We start from the raw sequence: 21,850 nt of genomic DNA on the forward strand, positions 1-21,850 counted from the left end.
TCCTCTGGTCCTCCTCTGGTCCTCCTCTGGGTCTCCTCTGGGTCTCCTCTGGTCCTCCTCTGGGTCTCCTCTGGTCCTCCTCTAGTCCTCCTCTGGTCCTCCTCTGGTCCTCCTCTGGTCCTCCTCTGGTCCTCCTCTGGTCCTCCTCTGGGTCTCCTCTGGTCCTCCTCTGGTCCTCCTCTGGTCCTCCTCTGGGTCTCCTCTAGTCCTCCTCTGGTCCTCCTCTGGTCCTCCTCTGGTCCTCCTCTGGTCCTCCTCTGGGTCTCCTCTAGTCCTCCTCTGGTCCTCCTCTGGTCCTCCTCTGGTCCTCCTCTAGTCCTCCTCTGGTCCTCCTCTGGTCCTCCTCTGGTCCTCCTCTGGTCCTCCTCTGGGTCTCCTCTGGTCCTCCTCTGGTCCTCCTCTGGGTCTCCTCTGGTCCTCCTCTAGTCCTCCTCTGGTCCTCCTCTGGTCCTCCTCTGGTCCTCCTCTGGTCCTCCTCTGGTCCTCCTCTGGTCCTCCTCTGGGTCTCCTCTAGTCCTCCTCTGGTCCTCCTCTGGTCCTCCTCTGGTCCTCCTCTAGTCCTCCTCTGGTCCTCCTCTGGGTCTCCTCTGGGTCTCCTCTGGTCCTCCTCTGGGTCTCCTCTGGTCCTCCTCTAGTCCTCCTCTGGTCCTCCTCTGGTCCTCCTCTGGTCCTCCTCTGGTCCTCCTCTGGTCCTCCTCTGGTCCTCCTCTGGGTCTCCTCTGGTCCTCCTCTAGTCCTCCTCTGGTCCTCCTCTGGTCCTCCTCTGGTCCTCCTCTGGTCCTCCTCTGGTCCTCCTCTGCGTCTCCTGCTCCTGGCCCACGTCAGAGTCTCAGATCAAAGCAGATGCAGGTTCTTTGTTTTGATGCTAATTTCCTGCGCCTCATTTGAAAGTGAAGAGCTCTCTCTCTCTGAGTAAAACCTGCCCTGGACCCGGGTCTGATCCAGGTTGGGTTTAGACACCGGGGTCAGAGGTCAAACGCACCGTGAGTCTTTGCTCGTGGCTCCGGTCAGTCCCTGGGTCCTGGACCTGGGACTGGACCTGGTCTCAGACGTGGGCTCAGCAGAAACTCCATCTTTGGCCCTGAGCCTTCGCTGAACCTCCAGCGCCACCTGCTGGAAACTCGGCTGAGCGCGATTTAGAGCACTGAAGACACGGCGCTTTGTCAACGGGTCCTGAGGAGAGAGACTGGGTTTAGACCGAGTTTAGGCCTGGTTTGGAATGGGTTTAGACCTGGGTTAGACCTGGGTTGAACCTGGGTTAGACCGGGTTTAGACCGGGTTTAGACCGGATTTACACCTGGTTTGGACCTGGTTTGGACCTGGTTTAGTCCTGGTTTAGACCTGGTTTAGACCTGGTTTAGTCCTGGTTTGGACCTGGTTTAGACCTGATTTAGACTGGGTTCAGAACTGGTTTTGACCTGGTTTAGACTGGGTTTAGACTGGGTTTAGACTGGGTTTAGACCCTAGTCCGGTCTTACCTGACCCAGTGCGTCCTGCAATTTATGGATCTTGGACATTTTTGAATCCACTTCTTTTTGCAGAAGGTCCAGACGAGTCCTGAAGTCTTGGTCCTTCTGCCGCAGCTCCAACTCCAGCTCCTGCACCCGCATCCTGAAAGAGTGCTGGTTTAGTCCTGGTTTAGTCCTGGTTTAGTCCTGGTTTGGTCCTGGTTTGGTCCTGGTTTAGTCCTGGTTTAGTCCTGGTTTAGTCCTGGTTTAGTCCTGGTTTAGTCCTGGTTTAGTCCTGGTTTAGTCCATACACACACCTCAGATCTTGACTGCTGTTGAAATCTTCAGTTTTTGTGTTTTTGATCGAACCATTTCCCATCGTCCGGACTCCGAGGAGCTAAACCAGGACTAAACCAGGTGTAAACCAGGTCTAAACCAGGACTAAACCAGGACTAAACCAGGTGTAAACCAGGTCTAAACCAGGTCTAAACCAGGACTAAACCAGGTCTAAACCAGGACTAAACCAGGTCTAAACCAGGTCTAAACCAGGACTAAACCAGGTCTAAACCAGGTCTAAACCAGGTCTAAACCAGGTGTAAACCAGGTCTAAACCAGGACTTGTTCACTGAAGTGGAGACGCACAAACATTAGTGAAAAATGAAAATAAGAACATGTTTTAGAATCCAGAGCTGAAGGTGGATAAACTTGACATGAACCAATTGCTGGACAGTCAGAGCTGGACACACGGTCAGAGCTGGACACACGGTCAGAGCTGGACACACGGCCGGAGCTGGACACACGGTCAGAGCTGGACACACGGCCGGAGCTGGACACACGGTCAGAGCTGGACACACGGCCGGAGCTGGACACACAGTCAGAGCTGGACACACAGTCAGAGCTGGACACACGGTCAGAGCTGGACACACAGTCAGAGCTGGACACACGGCCGGAGCTGGACACACGGTCAGAGCTGGACACACTGAAGAAGCCGAGGAAAAGGAAACAACAAACGTGTAAGAATCCTCTGTGTCAGTCGTCCAAAAGTGAAGCGACAACTGTGAGAAAAGAAGAGAGAGAAGAGAGAGAGACTGAGCAGGACCAGACAGCCCCGCTGCGCCCTCTGCAGGACTCTCATGTGAACTAGACGCTTCATTGTGTGAATAAACATGAATAAAAGCTTTACACAAATCAAGTGTTAAATATGTGTGTAAAATATTTATGTTTTAACTAATATAAATATGATTTTGTGCCTGTAGGCTCCATTGACAGCAAAGTGTGAAATGAGGGATGAGAGAAGGGAGGACATACAGTAAACATTGGACTCACGACACTGCGGCCGGCTGCACCTGGCATATGTGCTGTGCTAAACCACTCAGCCCAGCCACCGGGCAACACGTGACTCTTTCTCCTTTAGGGGGTTCAGTGCCCACCACAGCAGGGTCGAGAGTCCACCACAGATTACTAACAGGAACTAAAAGAAGAGAGCACATTACGCCGGCGCTGGAGTCTCTTCACTGGCTCCTGTCCAGTTTAGAGTCACATTTAAACTCCTCCTCCTGATTTACAAAGCCATAAATGACATGGCCCCTCCCACCTCAAAGATGCTATAGAACCATCTCATCCAATCAGAGCTCTTCACTCTCTAAATGCTGACCTTCTGGTGGTCTCAAGAGTCTCTAAAAGCACAGTAGGAGGTAGAGCCTTCTGGTGGTCTCAAGAGTCTCTAAAAGCACAGTAGGAGGTAGAGCCTTCTGGTGGTCCCAAGAGTCTCTAAAAGCACAGTAGGAGGTAGAGCCTTCTGGTGGTGCCAAGAGTCTCTAAAAGCACAGTAGGAGGTAGAGCCTTCTGGTGGTCTCAAGAGTCTCTAAAAGCACAGTAGGAGGTAGAGCCTTCTGGTGGTCCCAAGAGTCTCTAAAAGCACAGTAGGAGGTAGAGCCTTCTGGTGGTCCCAAGAGTCTCTAAAAGCACAGTAGGAGGTAGAGCCTTCTGGTGGTGCCAAGAGTCTCTAAAAGCACAGTAGGAGGTAGAGCCTTCTGGTGGTCTCAAGAGTCTCTAAAAGCACAGTAGGAGGTAGAGCCTTCTGGTGGTCCCAAGAGTCTCTAAAAGCACAGTAGGAGGTAGAGCTCTTGTGTTATGGAATCACCTCCTGTCCATGTTAAAGAGGCGACACAGTCTCTTCATTTAAGTCCAGGCTTAAAACGTTCCTCTTTGAAATGACTTATGGTCAGGCCAGTTAGGAACAGAAGGAGCAACTCTGGGGGTTGTATGGCGGCTTGAGCTCTATCCTCTGATAAACACTACTTATTCTATCAAACTATATTTCATATTTAATTTCACTTGTGTCTGTTCATTTTCTTTCCTTCTTCTTATCTCACTTCCTGTCGGGAGAAATGCTCTCTACTCAATATGAACGGTTCTTCATCTGCCTGGAAGAACCAGTTCTCCTCCTGAAGAACTGGTTCTCCTCCTGAAGAACTGGTTCTCCTCCTGAAGAACTGGTTCTCCTCCTGAAGAACTGGTTCTCCTCCTGAAGAACTGGTTCTCCTCCTGAAGAGCTGGTTCTCCTCCTGAAGAACTGGTTCTCCTCCTGAAGAGCTGGTTCTCCTCCTGAAGAACTGGTTCTCCTCCTGAAGAACTGGTTCTCCTCCTGAAGAACTGGTTCTCCTCCTGAGAGGCTCCGTCTGTGAGAGTAAGATCCTTCAATGTGGAACTCCTCCAGGTTTATACTTCTTCCTGCAGAAGGAGGGTCTAAGGACAGAAGGAGGGTCTTTAATGAGAATTAGGTAAATTTCAGTCAAAATAATAATAATAATAATAATAATATTAGTAGTAAAAGAGTTGGAGATTGTGGTTCTGGCGACAGCTGCCTTCTGCGGTTTGTAAAAGAAACTTTACATCTCGGTTCAGAATCCAAACGATTGTAGAATCCTTGTTTAACATCGAAAACACAAGACGTGATTATAGAAAAGATAAGAGCATAAAGCCGTAATAATGCCCTCAAATCAAACACAAACGTCTCAAGAAATAAACAACAGCAGAAAACAGACTTTGAATCATGTCTTTGCTTTTCCACAATATTCAGATTTTCAGAAGTACCCTTTGTTCAGTCGAAAACATTTAAAACACAACTTACTGTGTCTCCCCCTGCTGGAGCTGACCAGGACTAAACCAGGGCTAAACCAGGTCCAAACCAGAACTAAACCAGGACTACACCAGGACTAAACCAGGACTAAACCAGGACTACACCAGGACTAAACCAGGACTAAACCAGGGCTAAACCAGGGCTAAACCAGGGCTAAACCAGGTCCAAACCAGAACTAAACCAGGTCTAAACCAGGTCTAAACCAGGACTAAACCAGGTCCAAACCAGAACTAAACCAGGTCTAAACCAGGTCTAAACCAGGACTAAACCAGGGCTAAACCAGGGCTAAACCAGGTCCAAACCAGAACTAAACCAGGTCTAAACCAGGTCTAAACCAGGATTAAACCAGGTCTAAACCAGGTCTAAACCAGGATTAAACCAGGTCTAAACCAGGACTAAACCAGGACTAAACAAGGATTACACCAGGACTAAACCAGGACTAAACCAGGACTAAACCAGGTCTAAACCAGGTCTAAACCAGGACTAAACCAGGTCTAAACCAGGACTATAATTACTCTAAAACCAGGACTCAGCTAAAAACCCACAGGTGAAATATTATTTACAAACTCTTGACTTGAAGGGAGGGCATTCTGTTTAAATGCAGAGTATTGTGGGAGGGCATCTGAAAACATTCAAACATTCAAAACTAAAAAAAAACTTTGAATTGGTTGAAACAATGACACGTAAACTAATAATGTATATATATATATATATATATATATATATATATATATTTATATATATATTTATATATGTATATATAGTCCTTTAAATAGAATTAGATTAATCATTAATATCATTCCTGTCCAGGTTAACTTTCTTAGTTTTCCTTATTACTAAGTAACTGCTTACATATGTTCTATCAACTTTTCTTTCAACTTAATTCACAACATTTTATATCAATTCTTAGTTACAGAGTATGGTTGGAATTCAAGGAGAATGACTCATGAACCGTAGAGTGTTTCCTACGTGGCAAGCTTCCAAGTCATGAACCGTAGAGTGTTTCCTACGTGGCAAGCTTCCAAGTCATGAACCGTAGAGTGTTTCCTACGTGGCAAGCTTCCAAGTCATGAACCGTAGAGTGTTTCCTACGTGGCAAGCTTCTAGATCAAACCTATTGTCTAATCCGACCACGTACTGGGGGCTCTATCCCAGAAATACACAATGTTTTGGACTCCTAATTCCTTCCACCTAAAGCCTTAATGAGACGGTTTCTCAATCAACTTCAACAAACGACAAGTTTGTGTTAAACATTGTTTGGTTTCCATTCATCCTGAAGAGTTCACTCTAATCACACTTAAATTCACACGTACACAACTGGCACAGTTTCAATATTTAGTTTAGGGCAACTGTTTAAATGCTGAGTATTGTGGGAGGGCATCTTGGTTAAATGCAGTATTGTGGGAGGGCATCTTGGTTAAATGCAGTATTGTGGGAGGGCATCCTGGTTAAATGCAGTATTGTGGGAGGGCATCCTGGTTAAATGCAGTATTGTGGGAGGGCATCTTGGTTAAATGCAGTATTGTGGGAGGGCATCTTGGTTAAATGCAGTATTGTGGGAGGGCATCCTGGTTAAATGCAGTATTGTGGGAGGGCATCCTGGTTAAATGCAGTATTGTGGGAGGGCATCCTGGTTAAATGCAGTATTGTGGGAGGGCATCCTGGTTAAATGCAGTATTGTGGGAGGGCATCTTGGTTAAATGCAGTATTGTGGGAGGGCATCTTGGTTAAATGCAGTATTGTGGGAGGGCATCTTGGTTAAATGCAGTATTGTGGGAGGGCATCTTGGTTAATTGCAGTATTGTGGGAGGGCATCCTGGTTAAATGCAGTATTGTGGGAGGGCATCCTGGTTAAATGCAGTATTGTGGGAGGGCCTCTGGAACATATGGACTCCGAAATCGTTGGAATTCAAGGAGAATGACTCATGAATCGTAGTGTCTTTCCTACTTGGCAAGCTTCAAGGTCATGAACCGTAGTGTGTTTCCTACGTGGCAAGCTTCCAAGTCATGAACCGTAGAGTGTTTCCTACGTGGCAAGCTTCCAAGTCATGAACCGTAGAGTGTTTCCTACTTGGCAAGCTTCCAAGTCATGAACCGTAGAGTGTTTCCTACGTGGCAAGCTTCTAGATCAAACCTATTGTCTAATCCGACCACGTACTGGGGGCTCTATCCCAGAAATACACAATGTTTTGGACTCCTAATTCCTTCCACCTAAAGCCTTAATGAGACGGTTTCTCAATCAACTTCAACAAACGACAAGTTTGTGTTAAACATTGTTTGGTTTCCATTCATCCTGAAGAGTTCACTCTAATCACACTTAAATTCACACGTACACAACTGGCACAGTTTCAATATTTAGTTTAGGGCAACTGTTTAAATGCTGAGTATTGTGGGAGGGCATCTTGGTTAAATGCAGTATTGTGGGAGGGCATCTTGGTTAAATGCAGTATTGTGGGAGGGCATCCTGGTTAAATGCAGTATTGTGGGAGGGCATCCTGGTTAAATGCAGTATTGTGGGAGGGCATCCTGGTTAAATGCAGTATTGTGGGAGGGCATCCTGGTTAAATGCAGTATTGTGGGAGGGCATCCTGGTTAAAGCCTGTTCTGTTCCTGCAGCTGTCACTCACAGAGAGCGAGCTTGGTAAACTGGGCTCGGTGAAGGTCGAGGCCGTGGTGAATCCGACCAACGGTGAACTGGACCTGAAGGATCCTGTGGGTGAGAACGGCTCCTGACCTGGTTCTTCTGTCAGAAACTGACTGAAGATCGACCGATTAATCGACTAAAAGGGCGTGGCAAATGCTGCTTATCAGTAATATGCAAAGTGAAGAAAAGAATGGAACAAATCCTCCCAAACTGAATCCACTAAGCTCAGACAGGATTCATGAGCAAACGACAAACACAAGACAACATAAGACCATCTTTACACAGAATGAGACAAACACAAGTCCGGACGCTGAGAAGGCTTTGATTCAGTAGACTTATTTATTTACAGCGATAAACACATTTCAAATCAATTTATAATGACAAATATTGAGGCTCTTTACGATTGTCCAACATCAAGAATGAAAATCAATGGTCACATGACAGAGGGGTCAGTCAGGGCTGTGCCTGGTCTCTCCTTATGTTTGCTTTGTATTTGGAACCATTGGCCCAATTTATTAGACAATCAAAAACAATTCACGGTGTTACAATCGATGGGACAGAACATAAAGTAGCAGATGAAGTTCTTTTGTATTTGACCAAACGAGACATGTTCACACCTAATGTGATGCATTGGTCCAATGTCTGGATAGAAACTGAATGTACAAAAATAATCTCATTCTGGCACCCCCTGTTGACCTTTAGAAATACTTACGGATTTAAAGGGCCAAGCTTAGATGTGGTACTCCTCTTTTCTCCACGATAAATAAATATCTTGACAAATGGACTCTGATCCCAGACATTGGACATGTTTATGTTGTCATTTGGTGATTCGTTCCCATCATCCAATCAGAAAGCAGAGTGAACCTCACATGTGTCTCGTTTGGGTTGCCAGATCCTACGACTAAATCCAATCCCAAACCTCCCGAAGTCCAGACCTGCACCAGTCCAGACTCAGAGCGCCTTTATGTCTCCATTTAGGATGAAATGTTCAGAGTTTGAGATTAAGTTGTTTCCTCAGGTAAAAGAGAATGCAGACTCAGGAGGAAACGAGAGGCAAAAAGACAATTAAAAAAGAATCATTTGTCTCCAAACTCTGACTTGATCTCATGCTAAAGCGCTGTGGTTCCACTGATGCTAACGACTATGTGGAGCCTTAGCAACACAAAGCTAGCGTAGCACGTTAGCAACAGCTGTTTCCTGTTTATGGCACTCGCTTTGTCCAGAGCCACAATCTGATATTTCCAGGTCATAAAGCGTCTGACATGATCCAAAGCCAAAGACATAAAGAGAGGTTCAAACGCGGCGTAGAGGCTTTGCAGAGAAGTCAAAGAAATGAGGCAAAACTGTTCCTGTTCACGCTAGCTTTAGCCACGCCTATCACACACACTGGAATTACTAAACATCTTTTGTGACTCGCTCAGATTGACCTCAGGAGTAAAAAGTATACATTTGTTTCGACTTGTTTAAGTTCAGAGACGGCACAAATGCAACTTCAGCTCAGTTCAATTAATTTACTTTAAATGCTGCTCATTGATTGGTCTTTTTGATCACCTGACCGCTTTGCTCCGCCCACAGGAAGTGCTCTGGAGAAGGCTGGGGGTCGGGACTTTGTGGATGGAATCAAAGATGCACGGAAATCACACTGCCCCCTGGAGGTCGGCACAGGTAAAGTATTTTGCTCTAATGGATCAGACAAACTCCACAGGTGGTTCTTCTGTTTCCTGCAGCTTCATCTTTTGCATCCTTCTTCTCATCTTCATCCTTCTTCATCCTTCTTCTCATCTTCATCCTTCTTCATCCTTCTTCTCATCTTCATCCTTCTTCATCCTTCTTCTCATCTTCATCCTTCTTCATCCTTCTTCTCATCTTCATCCTTCTTCTCATCTTCATCCTTCTTCATCCTTCTTCTCATCTTCATCCTTCTTCATCCTTCTTCTCATCTTCATCCTTCTTCATCCTTCTTCTCATCTTCATCCTTCTTCATCCTTCTTCTCATCTTCATCCTTCTTCATCCTTCTTCTCATCTTCATCCTTCTTCATCCTTCTTCTCATCTTCATCCTTCTTCATCCTTCTTCTCATCTTCATCCTTCTTCATCCTTCTTCTCATCTTCATCCTTCTTCATCCTTCTTCTCATCTTCATCCTTCTTCATCCTTCTTCTCATCTTCATCCTTCTTCTCATCTTCATCCTTCTTCATCCTTCTTCTCATCTTCATCCTTCTTCTCATCTTCATCCTTCTTCATCCTTCTTCTCATCTTCATCCTTCTTCATCCTTCTTCTCATCTTCATCCTTCTTCATCCTTCTTCTCATCTTCATCCTTCTTCATCCTTCTTCTCATCTTCATCCTTCTTCATCCTTCTTCTCATCTTCATCCTTCTTCATCCTTCTTCTCATCTTCATCCTTCTTCATCCTTCTTCTCATCTTCATCCTTCTTCATCCTTCTTCTCATCTTCATCCTTCTTCATCCTTCTTCTCATCTTCATCCTTCTTCATCCTTCTTCTCATCTTCATCCTTCTTCATCCTTCTTCTCATCTTCATCCTTCTTCATCCTTCTTCTCATCTTCATCCTTCTTCATCCTTCTTCTCATCTTCATCCTTCTTCTCATCTTCATCCTTCATCCTTCTTCTCATCTTCATCCTTCTTCATCCTTCTTCTCATCTTCATCCTTCTTCATCCTTCTTCTCATCTTCATCCTTCTTCATCCTTCTTCTCATCTTCATCCTTCTTCATCCTTCTTCTCATCTTCATCCTTCTTCTCATCTTCATCCTTCTTCATCCTTCTTCTCATCTTCATCCTTCTTCATCCTTCTTCTCATCTTCATCCTTCTTCATCCTTCTTCTCATCTTCATCCTTCTTCATCCTTCTTCTCATCTTCATCCTTCTTCATCCTTCTTCTCATCTTCATCCTTCTTCATCCTTCTTCTCATCTTCATCCTTCTTCATCCTTCTTCTCATCTTCATCCTTCTTCATCCTTCTTCTCATCTTCATCCTTCTTCATCCTTCTTCTCATCTTCATCCTTCTTCATCCTTCTTCTCATCTTCATCCTTCTTCATCCTTCTTCTCATCTTCATCCTTCTTCATCCTTCTTCTCATCTTCATCCTTCTTCATCCTTCTTCTCATCTTCATCCTTCTTCTCATCTTCATCCTTCATCCTTCTTCTCATCTTCATCCTTCTTCATCCTTCTTCTCATCTTCATCCTTCTTCATCCTTCTTCTCATCTTCATCCTTCTTCATCCTTCTTCTCATCTTCTGGCTCTCAAATTTCCTCCATTTCAATTTCCCAGATTTAGTGTGTGTTTCTGGTGTTTTTAGCAAGCATCCTTCATGTTTTTAATGGGTGTTTCTAGCGTGTTTTCTGTGTTTTTAGCGTGTGTGAGTGCGGCGGGCAGCTCGATGGCGGCGCGTTTCGTGATCCACTGTCATGTTCCGCTTTGGGGCTCAGAAAAATGTGAGGATCAACTGGAGAAAACTGTAAAGAGCTGTTTGTCTGCAGCGGAAGAAAAGAAGCTCAAGTCTGTGGCTTTTCCCTCCCTCCCAGCGGCACGGTGAGTACAGCGGGTATAAAAGCGGGTCTACAGCGGGACTACAGCGGGACTACAGCGGGTCTACAGCGGGTCTACAGCGGGTCTACAGCGGGTCTACAGCGGGACTACAGCGGGTATAAAAGCGGGGCTAAAGCGGGTCTACAGCGGGTCTACAGCGGGTATAAAAGCGGGTCTACAGCGGGACTACAGCGGGACTACAGCGGGACTACAGCGGGACTACAGCGGGTCTACAGCGGGACTACAGCGGGTATAAAAGCGGGTCTACAGCGGGACTACAGCGGGACTACAGCGGGTCTACAGCGGGTCTACAGCGGGTCTACAGCGGGTCTACAGCGGGACTACAGCGGGACTACAGCGGGTCTACAGCGGGTCTACAGCGGGACTACAGCGGGTCTACAGCGGGTCTACAGCGGGTCTACAGCGGGTATAAAAGCGGGGCTAAAGCGGGTCTACAGCGGGTCTACAGCGGGTATAAAAGCGGGTCTACAGCGGGACTACAGCGGGTCTACAGCGGGACTACAGCGGGACTACAGCGGGTCTACAGCGGGACTACAGCGGGTATAAAAGCGGGTCTACAGCGGGACTACAGCGGGTCTACAGCGGGACTACAGCGGGTCTACAGCGGGACTACAGCGGGTATAAAAGCGGGTCTACAGCGGGACTACAGCGGGTCTACAGCGGGACTACAGCGGGTATAAAAGCGGGGCTAAAGCGGGTCTACAGCGGGTCTACAGCGGGTATAAAAGCGGGTCTACAGCGGGACTACAGCGGGTCTACAGCGGGACTACAGCGGGTCTACAGCGGGACTACAGCGGGTATAAAAGCGGGGCTAAAGCGGGTCTACAGCGGGTCTACAGCGGGTCTACAGCGGGACTACAGCAGGTATAAAAGCGGGGCTAAAGCGGGTCTACAGCGGGTCTACAGCGGGACTACAGCGGGTCTACAGCGGGACTACAGCGGGTCTACAGCGGGACTACAGCGGGACTACAGCGGGTCTACAGCGGGACTACAGCGGGTCTACAGCGGGTCTACAGCGGATCTAAAGCGGGTATAAAAGCGGGTCTACAGCGGGACTACAGCGGCACTACAGCGGGTCTACAGCGGGTCTAAAGCGGGTCTACAGCGGGACTACAGTGGGTATAAAAGCGGGTCTACAGCGGGTCTAAAGCGGGTCTACAGCGGGTCTACAGCGGGACTACAGCGGGACTACAGCGGGTCTACAGCGGGACTACAGCGGGTATAAAAGCGGGTCTACAGCGGGACTACAGCGGGTCTACAGCGGGACTACAGCGGGACTACAGCGGGTCTACAGCGGGTCTACAGCGGGTATAAAAGCGGGTCTACAGCGGGACTACAGCGGGTCTACAGCGGGACTACAGCGGGACTACAGCGGGTCTAAAGCGGGTCTACAGCGGGACTACAGTGGGTATAAAAGCGGGTCTACAGCGGGTCTAAAGCGGGTCTACAGCGGGACTACAGCGGGACTACAGCGGGTCTAAAGCGGGTCTACAGCGGGACTACAGTGGGTATAAAAGCGGGTCTACAGCGGGTCTAAAGCGGGTCTACAGCGGGTCTACAGCGGGACTACAGCGGGTCTACAGCGGGTCTAAAGCGGGTCTAAAGCAGGTCTACAGCGGGTATAAAAGCGGGGCTAAAGCGGGTCTACAGCGGGTCTACAGCGGGTCTTCAGCGGGTATAAAAGCGGCGCTAAAGCGGGTCTACAGTGGGTATAAAAGCGGGGCTAAAGCGGGTCTACAGCGGGTCTACAGCGGGACTACAGCGGGTCTACAGCGGGTCTAAAGCGGGTCTAAAGCGGGTCTAAAGCAGGTCTACAGCGGGTCTACAGCGGGACTACAGCGGGTCTACAGCGGGTCTAAAGCGGGTCTAAAGCGGGTCTAAAGCAGGTCTACAGCGGGTCTACAGCGGGTCTACAGCGGGTCTACAGCGGGTCTACAGCGGGTCTAAAACGTGTCTAAAGTAGGACTAAAGCGGGTCTAAAGCAGGACTAAAACGGGACTAAAGTGGGACTAAAACGAATCTAAAGTGGGTCCAAAGCGGGTCTAAAATGGGTCTAAAGCGGGTCTAAAACGGGTTTAAAGCGGGTCTAAAATGGGTCTAAAGCGGGTCTAAAACGGGTTTAAAGCGGGTCTAAAGCGGGACTAGACAGCATTGGTTTCACTCAGAATGTAAATAAAGCGACTCACACTCACAAGAACACTCTGGATCTTGTCCTAACGTATGGAACAGAGATTAGTGACCTCATTGTCCTCCCTCAAAACCCTATATTGTCAGATCATTTCCTAATTACCTTTCAGTTTATTCTTAAAGATCATCCAGTCCCACAAAATAAAGTTATAATGAAAAGGACAATATCCCCCAAAAAAGTTCAAAGAAATAATAGTCAATATTCAGTGACATCCTGTTAAGAAGGTAACTAACAGCTTTAGTCCAGTGTAAGTGACCGATCTGTCCACTTGACCATGAATTCACTGAAAGTCACAGATGATTTGATATTAGCTGCAGACGATGGACTGGTCTCAATCCTGGTTCTGTTGGACCAGGATTGAGATTGATTGGATAAGCGATCCGGAGCGCTGGTGTAAGTCGCCGTCACATTGGACAGGGACAGATGGTAAGCGCTCTGTTATCTCTGTTTTAGAATTGTACTTACAGGGATTAAACGTTTGATTTATTTAAACTGTTTTGATTCTTGCCCCTTTCTTTCATAAACGAGCCGACAGTTTAAAATGTTCTTTATTGAGAATCAGGTCAATTTCAGTCAAAAATAATAATCATAATAATCATAACAATCATAATAATAGTAATAATAATAATAATAATAATAATATTAGTAGTAAAAGAGTTGGAGATTGTGGTTCTGGCGACAGCTGCCTTCTGCGGTTTGTAAAAGAAACTTTACATCTCGGTTCAGAATCCAAACGATTGTAGAATCCTTGTTTAACATCGAAAACACAAGACGTGATTATAGAAAAGATAAGAGCATAAAGCCGTAATAATGCCCTCAAATCAAACACAAACGTCTCAAGAAATAAACAACAGCAGAAAACAGACTTTGAATCATGTCTTTGCTTTTCCACAATATTCAGATTTTCAAAAAATGCCCTTTGTTCAGTCGAAAACACGTTTTACAATTAAAGCACAACTTACTGTGTCTCCCCCTGCTGGAGCTGACCAGGACTAAACCAGGGCTAAACCAGGACTAAACCAGGGCTAAACCAGGGCTAAACCAGGGCTAAACCAGGGCTAAACCAGGTCCAAACCAGAACTAAACCAGGACTACACCAGGACTAAACCAGGACTAAACCAGGGCTAAACCAGGGCTAAACCAGGACTACACCAGGACTAAACCAGGACTAAACCAGGACTAAACCAGGACTAAACCAGGACTAAACCAGGACTACACCAGGACTAAACCAGGACTAAACCAGGACTACACCAGGACTAAACCAGGACTAAACCAGGACTAAACCAGGACTAAACCAGGACTACACCAGGACTAAACCAGGACTAAACCAGGACTACACCAGGACTAAACCAGGACTAAACCAGGACTAAACCAGGACTACACCAGGACTACACCAGGACTAAACCAGGACTAAACCAGGACTAAACCAGGACTAAACCAAGACTACACCAGGACTACACCAGGACTAAACCAGGACTAAACCAGGACTAAACCAGGACTACACCAGGACTAAACCAGGACTACACCAGGACTAAAGCAGGACTAAACCAGGACTAAACCAGGACTACACCAGGACTAAACCAGGACTAAACCAGGACTACACCAGGACTACACCAGGACTAAACCAGGACTACACCAGGACTAAACCAGGACTAAACCAGGACTACACCAGGACTACACCAGGACTAAACCAGGACTACACCAGGACTAAACCAGGACTACACCAGGACTAAACCAGGACTAAACCAGGACTACACCAGGACTAAACCAGGACTAAACCAGGACTAAACCAGGACTAAACCAGGACTAAACCAGGACTAAACCAGGACTACACCAGGACTAAACCAGGACTACACCAGGACTAAACCAGGACTACACCAGGACTAAACCAGGACTAAACCAGGACTAAACCAGGACTACACCAGGACTAAACCAGGACTAAACCAGGACTAAACCAGGTCTAAACCAGGACTAAACCAGGACTAAACCAGGACTAAACCAGGTCTAAACCAGGACTAAACCAGGACTAAACCAGGACTACACCAGGACTAAACCAGGACTAAACCAGGACTAAACCAGGTCTAAACCAGGACTAAACCAGGACTACACCAGGACTAAACCAGGACTAAACCAGGACTACACCAGGACTAAACCAGGACTAAACCAGGACTACACCAGGTCTAAACCAGGACTACACCAGGTCTAAAACAGGACTAAACCAGAACTACACCAGGACTAAACCAGGTCTAAACCAGGTCTAAACCAGGACTAAACCAGGACTACACCAGGACTAAACCAGGTCTAAACCAGGACTACACCAGGACTAAACCAGGACTAAACCAGGACTACACCAGGACTAAACCAGGACTAAACCAGGACTACACCAGGACTAAACCAGGACTAAACCAGGTCTAAAACAGGACTAAACCAGAACTACACCAGGACTAAACCAGGTCTAAACCAGGTCTAAACCAGGACTAAACCAGGACTACACCAGGTCTAAACCAGGACTAAACCAGGTCTAAACCAGGACTACACCAGGACTAACCAGAACTAAACCAGGACTAAACCAGGACTAAACCAGGACTAAACCAGGTCTAAACCAGGACTAAACCAGGACTAAACCAGGACTACACCAGGTCTAAACCAGGACTACACCAGGACTAAACCAGGACTAAACCAAGACTAAACCAGGACTAAACCAGGACTACACCAGGACTAAACCAGGACTAAACCAGGACTAAACCAGGTCTAAACCAGGACTACACCAGGTCTAAACCAGGACTACACCAGGACTACACCAGGACTAAACCAGGACTAAACCAGGTCTAAACCAGGACTAAACCAGGTCTAAAACAGGACTAAACCAGAACTACACCAGGACTAAACCAGGTCTAAACCAGGTCTAAACCAGGACTAAACCAGGTCTAAACCAGGACTACACCAGGACTAAACCAGGTCTAAACCAGGACTAAACCAGGACTAAACCAAGACTAAACCAGGACTACACCAGGACTAAACCAGGTCTAAACCAGGTCCAAACCAGGACTACACCAGGACTAAACCAAGACTAAACCAGGACTAAACCAGGTCTAAACCAGGTCCAAACCAGGACTAAAACAGGTCTAAACAGAAGTTACAGAGTTGTGCTTTAAATGCTTGTGTTGCTGCAGAAAAAAACGTTTTGGTTAAAAATAAAAAAAACACAAACGTCTTAAATTAAACATTTTCAAACAGAAATAAAATCACCAGCTTCACAATCAAAAGAGTTTGTGCAAAACAGCAGAGGCGCCCCCAGAGGACACCAGGGGTACTGCAGCAGAGGCGCCCCCAGAGGACACCAGGGGTACTGCAGCAGAGGCGCCCCCAGAGGACACCAGGGGTACTGCAGCAGAGGCGCCCCCAGAGGACACCAGGGGTACTGCAGCAGAGGCGCCCCCAGAGGACACCAGGGGTACTGCAGCAGAGGCGCCCCCAGAGGACACCAGGGGTACTGCAGCAGAGGCGCCCCCAGAGGACACCAGGGGTACTGCAGCAGAGGCGCCCCCAGAGGACACCAGGGGTACTGCAGCAGATGCGCCCCCAGAGGACACCAGGGGTACTGCAGCAGAGGCGCCCCCAGAGGACACCAGGGGTACTGCAGCAGAGGCGCCCAAACTTCTGCAGTAAATCTTTGTCCCTTCACAAACAGTCAAACTCTCGGCTGCAGTTTGTTTGGCACAAAATCAGAGCTCATCGACAAATCGCTGGTGAATAACTGTGAATAAAATAAAATGTGACGGGAAATCAAAGTGAGCGGGAATGATTCTGTCTAAAAACAGGAACACAAAAGAGTCAAAGGAAAAGTTTGGACATACGTGTCCCTCAGAAATGACCTTCACAGTTCAACACAACTCCAGCTTTCTGAGGAACGGTCTGCACAGCGCCACCTGCTGGTCCTCCGTTTAAAGTTCCTCAATCTGCTTCAATCTAACCTTTATGTGACTGGTATTTAGTTTAACAGTTTAAGGCCAGATGCAGAAATGTAAGAAATACATTTTCATCATGAGTCTTTTCTGTGTAAAAACGGCCCAAACGTTTCATATTTTGGACGTTTAAATATGACAAATGGACAGAGCAGTTCAAATGTCTTCATTTTGTCCATATTTTCAATACAGAAACATTTACAGAGGAATTAGATTTCTGTGTTTGTGACTAAACTCGATGTGAGTGAAACTGGCCTCATTTATCAGACTTCAGAGGGTGGGAGGAGCATGCCTCTGTGGGAGGAGCATATTAAACCTCTTTAGTGCAGATTGGACCTAGTCGTGTTTCGCCTTAAAAGTGGAAATATGGAGAAAATGCATGAAGTTTCGTGGTTAAAGTTCCACTGCGTAACATTACCACAGTCAGAGAATAGGAGCTTTAAACTGGACAAAAGGTGTGAAAGTCAAAAGACAATCAGTTTGTACGACACAAACTGCAAAAACTGGACTGGCACAAGTTTCTATCTCAGAGAAACTGAAAGAAAGTCAAATAAAGAAAGTCAAATATAGCTTAAACACAAGAAACACATGGTTGACATTTTTGCTGTTGTTCAGTGAAAACCTCAAAGATTTCAACACAAACATTTTGACTATAACTGAAACGTCTCTGAACTTCTGAAATTCAAGAGATCGAGATCGAACATCGGCTAAATCCTCCGACTTTGTTTGAAGAAGCAAAATATCCAGAGAATTAACACGGAAACCTCAAAAGTCTCAAGTGAACCTCTGCTCCGCCCTCAGGTGGCTGCTCCGCCCTCAGGTGGCTGCTCCGCCCTCAGGTGGGTCATATTTCAGGATCAGACTCTGAGGTTTGTCCGAGCGCAGAGCGACACAAACGTCGGCTGCTGCAGATGAATAGACGACAATCCCATTGGAACAGTTCAAAATGAGCTGCTCCAAAAGACTTTAATGCCTTGCGGTATTTAGCCTCACGCTAACAAAATGCTAACGTTCAGCTCAAAACGTGTCACATCGTGGTTATTTACATTTGAACTATTTAAAATCCAAAAAAACAAATGTTTAAAATGACATGAAAGTCTAAATAAAAGATCATCTGTACAAAATCTCCTCTAAATTATTTACAAAACTGCTTTACAAACGCTCATCATCTACGATTGTACAATACTTACACCTGAAAGTAAAACTAAAGTGTCTTTACTGACTCAAAGTAACTCATGTGGCGCCGGTTCAGACCAAACTCAAAAAGGAACAGGCCCTGACCAGACGCTGACCAGACGCTGACCCCGCCCACGGCCCAAAGAGGCAGCAGCGTCCCGGGTTCAGGTGGTGATAGAAACCTTCAATCTCAGGAAGAGGCTGCGATTTCGGACGCGCCATGACTACTTCCGGGCCAGCTGGAACGGGTGCTGACCCTGAGGAGGAGAGGGGGAGGAGAGGGGGAGGAGAGAGGGAGGACAGAGGGAGGAGAGGAGAGGGGGAGGAGAGAGGGAGGACAGGGTGGACAGAGGGAGGAGAGGGGGAGGAGAGGGGGAGGAGAGAGGGAGGACAGAGGGAGGAGAGGGGGAGGAGAGAGGGAGGACAGGGTGGACAGAGGGAGGAGAGGGGGAGGAGAGGGGGAGGAGAGAGGGAGGACAGGGTGGACAGAGGGAGGACAGAGGGAGGAGAGGGGGAGGAGAGGGGGAGGAGAGAGGGAGGACAGAGGGAGGAGAGGGGGAGGAGAGAGGGAGGACAGGGTGGACAGAGGGAGGAGAGGGGGAGGAGAGAGGGAGGACAGAGGGAGGAGAGGGGGAGGAGAGGGAGGAGAGGGAGGACAAAGGGAGGAGAGGAGAGGGGGAGGAGAGAGGGAGGACAGGGTGGACAGAGGGAGGAGAGGGGGAGGAGAGAGGGAGGAGAGAGGGAGGACAGGGTGGACAGAGGGAGGAGAGGGGGAGGAGAGAGGGAGGAGAGAGGGAGGAGAGGGGGAGGAGAGGGAGGAGAGGGAGGACAAAGGGAGGAGAGGAGAGGGGGAGGAGAGAGGGAGGACAGGGTGGACAGAGGGAGGAGAGGGGGAGGAGAGAGGGAGGACAGGGTGGACAGAGGGAGGAGAGGGGGAGGAGAGAGGGAGGACAGAGGGAGGACAGAGGGAGGAGAGGGGGAGGAGAGGGAGGAGAGGGAGGACAAAGGGAGGAGAGGAGAGGGGGAGGAGAGAGGGAGGACAGGGTGGACAGAGGGAGGAGAGGGGGAGGAGAGAGGGAGGAGAGAGGGAGGAGAGAGGGAGGACAGAGGGAGGAGAGGGGGAGGAGAGGGAGGAGAGGGAGGACAAAGGGAGGAGAGGAGAGGGGGAGGAGAGAGGGAGGACAGGGTGGACAGAGGGAGGAGAGGGGGAGGAGAGAGGGAGGAGAGAGGGAGGACAGAGGGAGGAGAGGGGGAGGAGAGGGAGGAGAGGGAGGACAAAGGGAGGAGAGGAGAGGGGGAGGAGAGAGGGAGGACAGGGTGGACAGAGGGAGGAGAGGGGGAGGAGAGAGGGAGGAGAGGAGAGGGGGAGGAGAGAGGGAGGACAGGGTGGACAGAGGGAGGAGAGGGGGAGGAGAGAGGGAGGAGAGAGGGAGGACAGGGTGGACAGAGGGAGGAGAGGGGGAGGAGAGAGGGAGGAGAGAGGGAGGAGAGGGGGAGGAGAGGGAGGAGAGGGAGGACAAAGGGAGGAGAGGAGAGGGGGAGGAGAGAGGGAGGACAGGGTGGACAGAGGGAGGAGAGGGGGAGGAGAGAGGGAGGACAGGGTGGACAGAGGGAGGAGAGGGGGAGGAGAGAGGGAGGACAGAGGGAGGACAGAGGGAGGAGAGGGGGAGGAGAGGGAGGAGAGGGAGGACAAAGGGAGGAGAGGAGAGGGGGAGGAGAGAGGGAGGACAGGGTGGACAGAGGGAGGAGAGGGGGAGGAGAGAGGGAGGAGAGAGGGAGGACAGAGGGAGGAGAGGGGGAGGAGAGGGAGGAGAGGGAGGACAAAGGGAGGAGAGGAGAGGGGGAGGAGAGAGGGAGGACAGGGTGGACAGAGGGAGGAGAGGGGGAGGAGAGAGGGAGGAGAGGGAGGACAAAGGGAGGAGAGGGGGAGGAGAGGAGAGGGGGAGGAGAGAGGGAGGACAGGGTGGACAGAGGGAGGAGAGGGGGAGGAGAGAGGGAGGACAGAGGGAGGACAGAGGGAGGAGAGGGGGAGGAGAGGGAGGAGAGGGAGGACAAAGGGAGGAGAGGAGAGGGGGAGGAGAGAGGGAGGACAGGGTGGACAGAGGGAGGAGAGGGGGAGGAGAGAGGGAGGAGAGAGGGAGGAGAGAGGGAGGACAGAGGGAGGAGAGGGGGAGGAGAGGGAGGAGAGGGAGGACAAAGGGAGGAGAGGAGAGGGGGAGGAGAGAGGGAGGACAGGGTGGACAGAGGGAGGAGAGGGGGAGGAGAGGGGGAGGAGAGAGGGAGGACAGAGGGAGGAGAGGGGGAGGAGAGGGAGGAGAGGGAGGACAAAGGGAGGAGAGGAGAGGGGGAGGAGAGAGGGAGGACAGGGTGGACAGAGGGAGGAGAGGGGGAGGAGAGAGGGAGGAGAGAGGGAGGACAGAGGGAGGAGAGGGGGAGGAGAGGGGGAGGACAGGGTGGACAGAGGGAGGAGAGGGGGAGGAGAGAGGGAGGACAGGGTGGACAGAGGGAGGAGAGGGGGAGGAGAGGGAGGAGAGGGAGGACAAAGGGAGGAGAGGAGAGGGGGAGGAGAGAGGGAGGACAGGGTGGACAGAGGGAGGAGAGGGGGAGGAGAGAGGGAGGAGAGGGAGGACAAAGGGAGGAGAGGGGGAGGAGAGGGGGAGGAGAGGAGAGGGGGAGGAGAGAGGGAGGAGAGAGGGAGGAGAGAGGGAGGACAGAGGGAGGAGAGAGTGAGGAGAGGGAGGAGAGGGAGGACAAAGGGAGGAGAGGAGAGGGGGAGGAGAGAGGGAGGACAGGGTGGACAGAGGGAGGAGAGGGGGAGGAGAGAGGGAGGAGAGAGGGAGGAGAGAGGGAGGACAGAGGGAGGAGAGAGTGAGGAGAGGGAGGAGAGGGAGGACAAAGGGAGGAGAGGAGAGGGGGAGGAGAGAGGGAGGAGAGAGGAGAGGGAGGGCAATCAAAAAGAGAGAAAAAAGATAGAAGAGAGAAAGAAAGAGAGAAGAAAGAGCGAGAGAGCAGGAAAAGAGAATGTAAAGGAAACAGATGGAGGGAAAACAGGAAGCAGCAGAGTTAGGAACAGAGGAAACCAGAGGAGGAGAGTCAAACCACTCTGAACCAATCACAGCGCAGCATAGTTTTGTGGGCGGCGGCAAAAGAACCAAAACAAACATCAAGACGACATAATGTGTGTTTACTTAAAGAATATAATGTTACAAATACATAAAACATACTCGCACATGATACTTCGACCAATCAGCATCAAGTATCTGAACAGCGAGAGCCTTTAGATTTGAAATGACATTCAGAGTGACACAGATCAAGCTGATACAATATAAAATGTTGTAACTTCGATTTCGATTGGCTGAATTCATCTTACTCTGCTCCGCCCACTTTTACTTTGTCTGATGTCGTGTTGACTTTTCTGCTAAAAGTTGGATTCCCATTTATTTAACTCAAGAACCACGAAAATATCTGTGTGGAGCCTCGTCCGGCGTTAGCGGCGCGTTAGCTCGTCCGGACAACCAATCAGGCCAGAACAAACCCTGCACCAGTAAAAATGGATGAGACTTTCGTGTCTTTGATTCAAAATATATATTATATTTTGAATTGTCAATTGCCATGGCAACAGTCCCAATTGTTCCTCTTCATTCTGAACTCGAGGAAGGAACTTATTTGCTCTTGAGATTGAGGAATCCTGAGACGTATTTTACTACGACACGT

The 21,850-nt window shown here is 48.9% G+C and overlaps 2 protein-coding genes across 2 annotated transcripts in view; one reads left to right on the forward strand and one right to left on the reverse strand.

Annotated features, from left to right (window-relative positions):
* prkg2l (protein kinase cGMP-dependent 2, like) overlaps positions 1-1,037 on the reverse strand; it is a 213,539-nt gene extending 212,502 nt beyond the window's left edge. The window contains exon 1 of the mRNA XM_072436872.1: positions 983-1,037. The gene's annotated coding sequence lies outside the window, so the exon portion shown is untranslated. The remainder of the gene's footprint in view (positions 1-982) is intronic.
* A 6,118-nt stretch (positions 1,038-7,155) lies between these two features.
* The window catches only part of LOC140350832 (core histone macro-H2A.2-like), a 399,355-nt gene continuing 384,660 nt past the window's right edge, over positions 7,156-21,850 (forward strand). Inside the window, exons 1-3 of the mRNA XM_072436349.1 lie at positions 7,156-7,306; positions 8,810-8,899; positions 10,612-10,802. Coding sequence (XP_072292450.1) covers positions 7,156-7,306; positions 8,810-8,899; positions 10,612-10,793 — 423 coding nt within the window. The 3' untranslated portion in view covers positions 10,794-10,802. The remainder of the gene's footprint in view (positions 7,307-8,809; positions 8,900-10,611; positions 10,803-21,850) is intronic.

This window comes from Eucyclogobius newberryi, unplaced genomic scaffold (assembly GCF_026437365.1).
Source record: "Eucyclogobius newberryi isolate DKJ021-1_F unplaced genomic scaffold, fEucNew1.0.hap1 SCAF_8, whole genome shotgun sequence".
Taxonomy (NCBI): domain Eukaryota; kingdom Metazoa; phylum Chordata; class Actinopteri; order Gobiiformes; family Gobiidae; genus Eucyclogobius; species Eucyclogobius newberryi.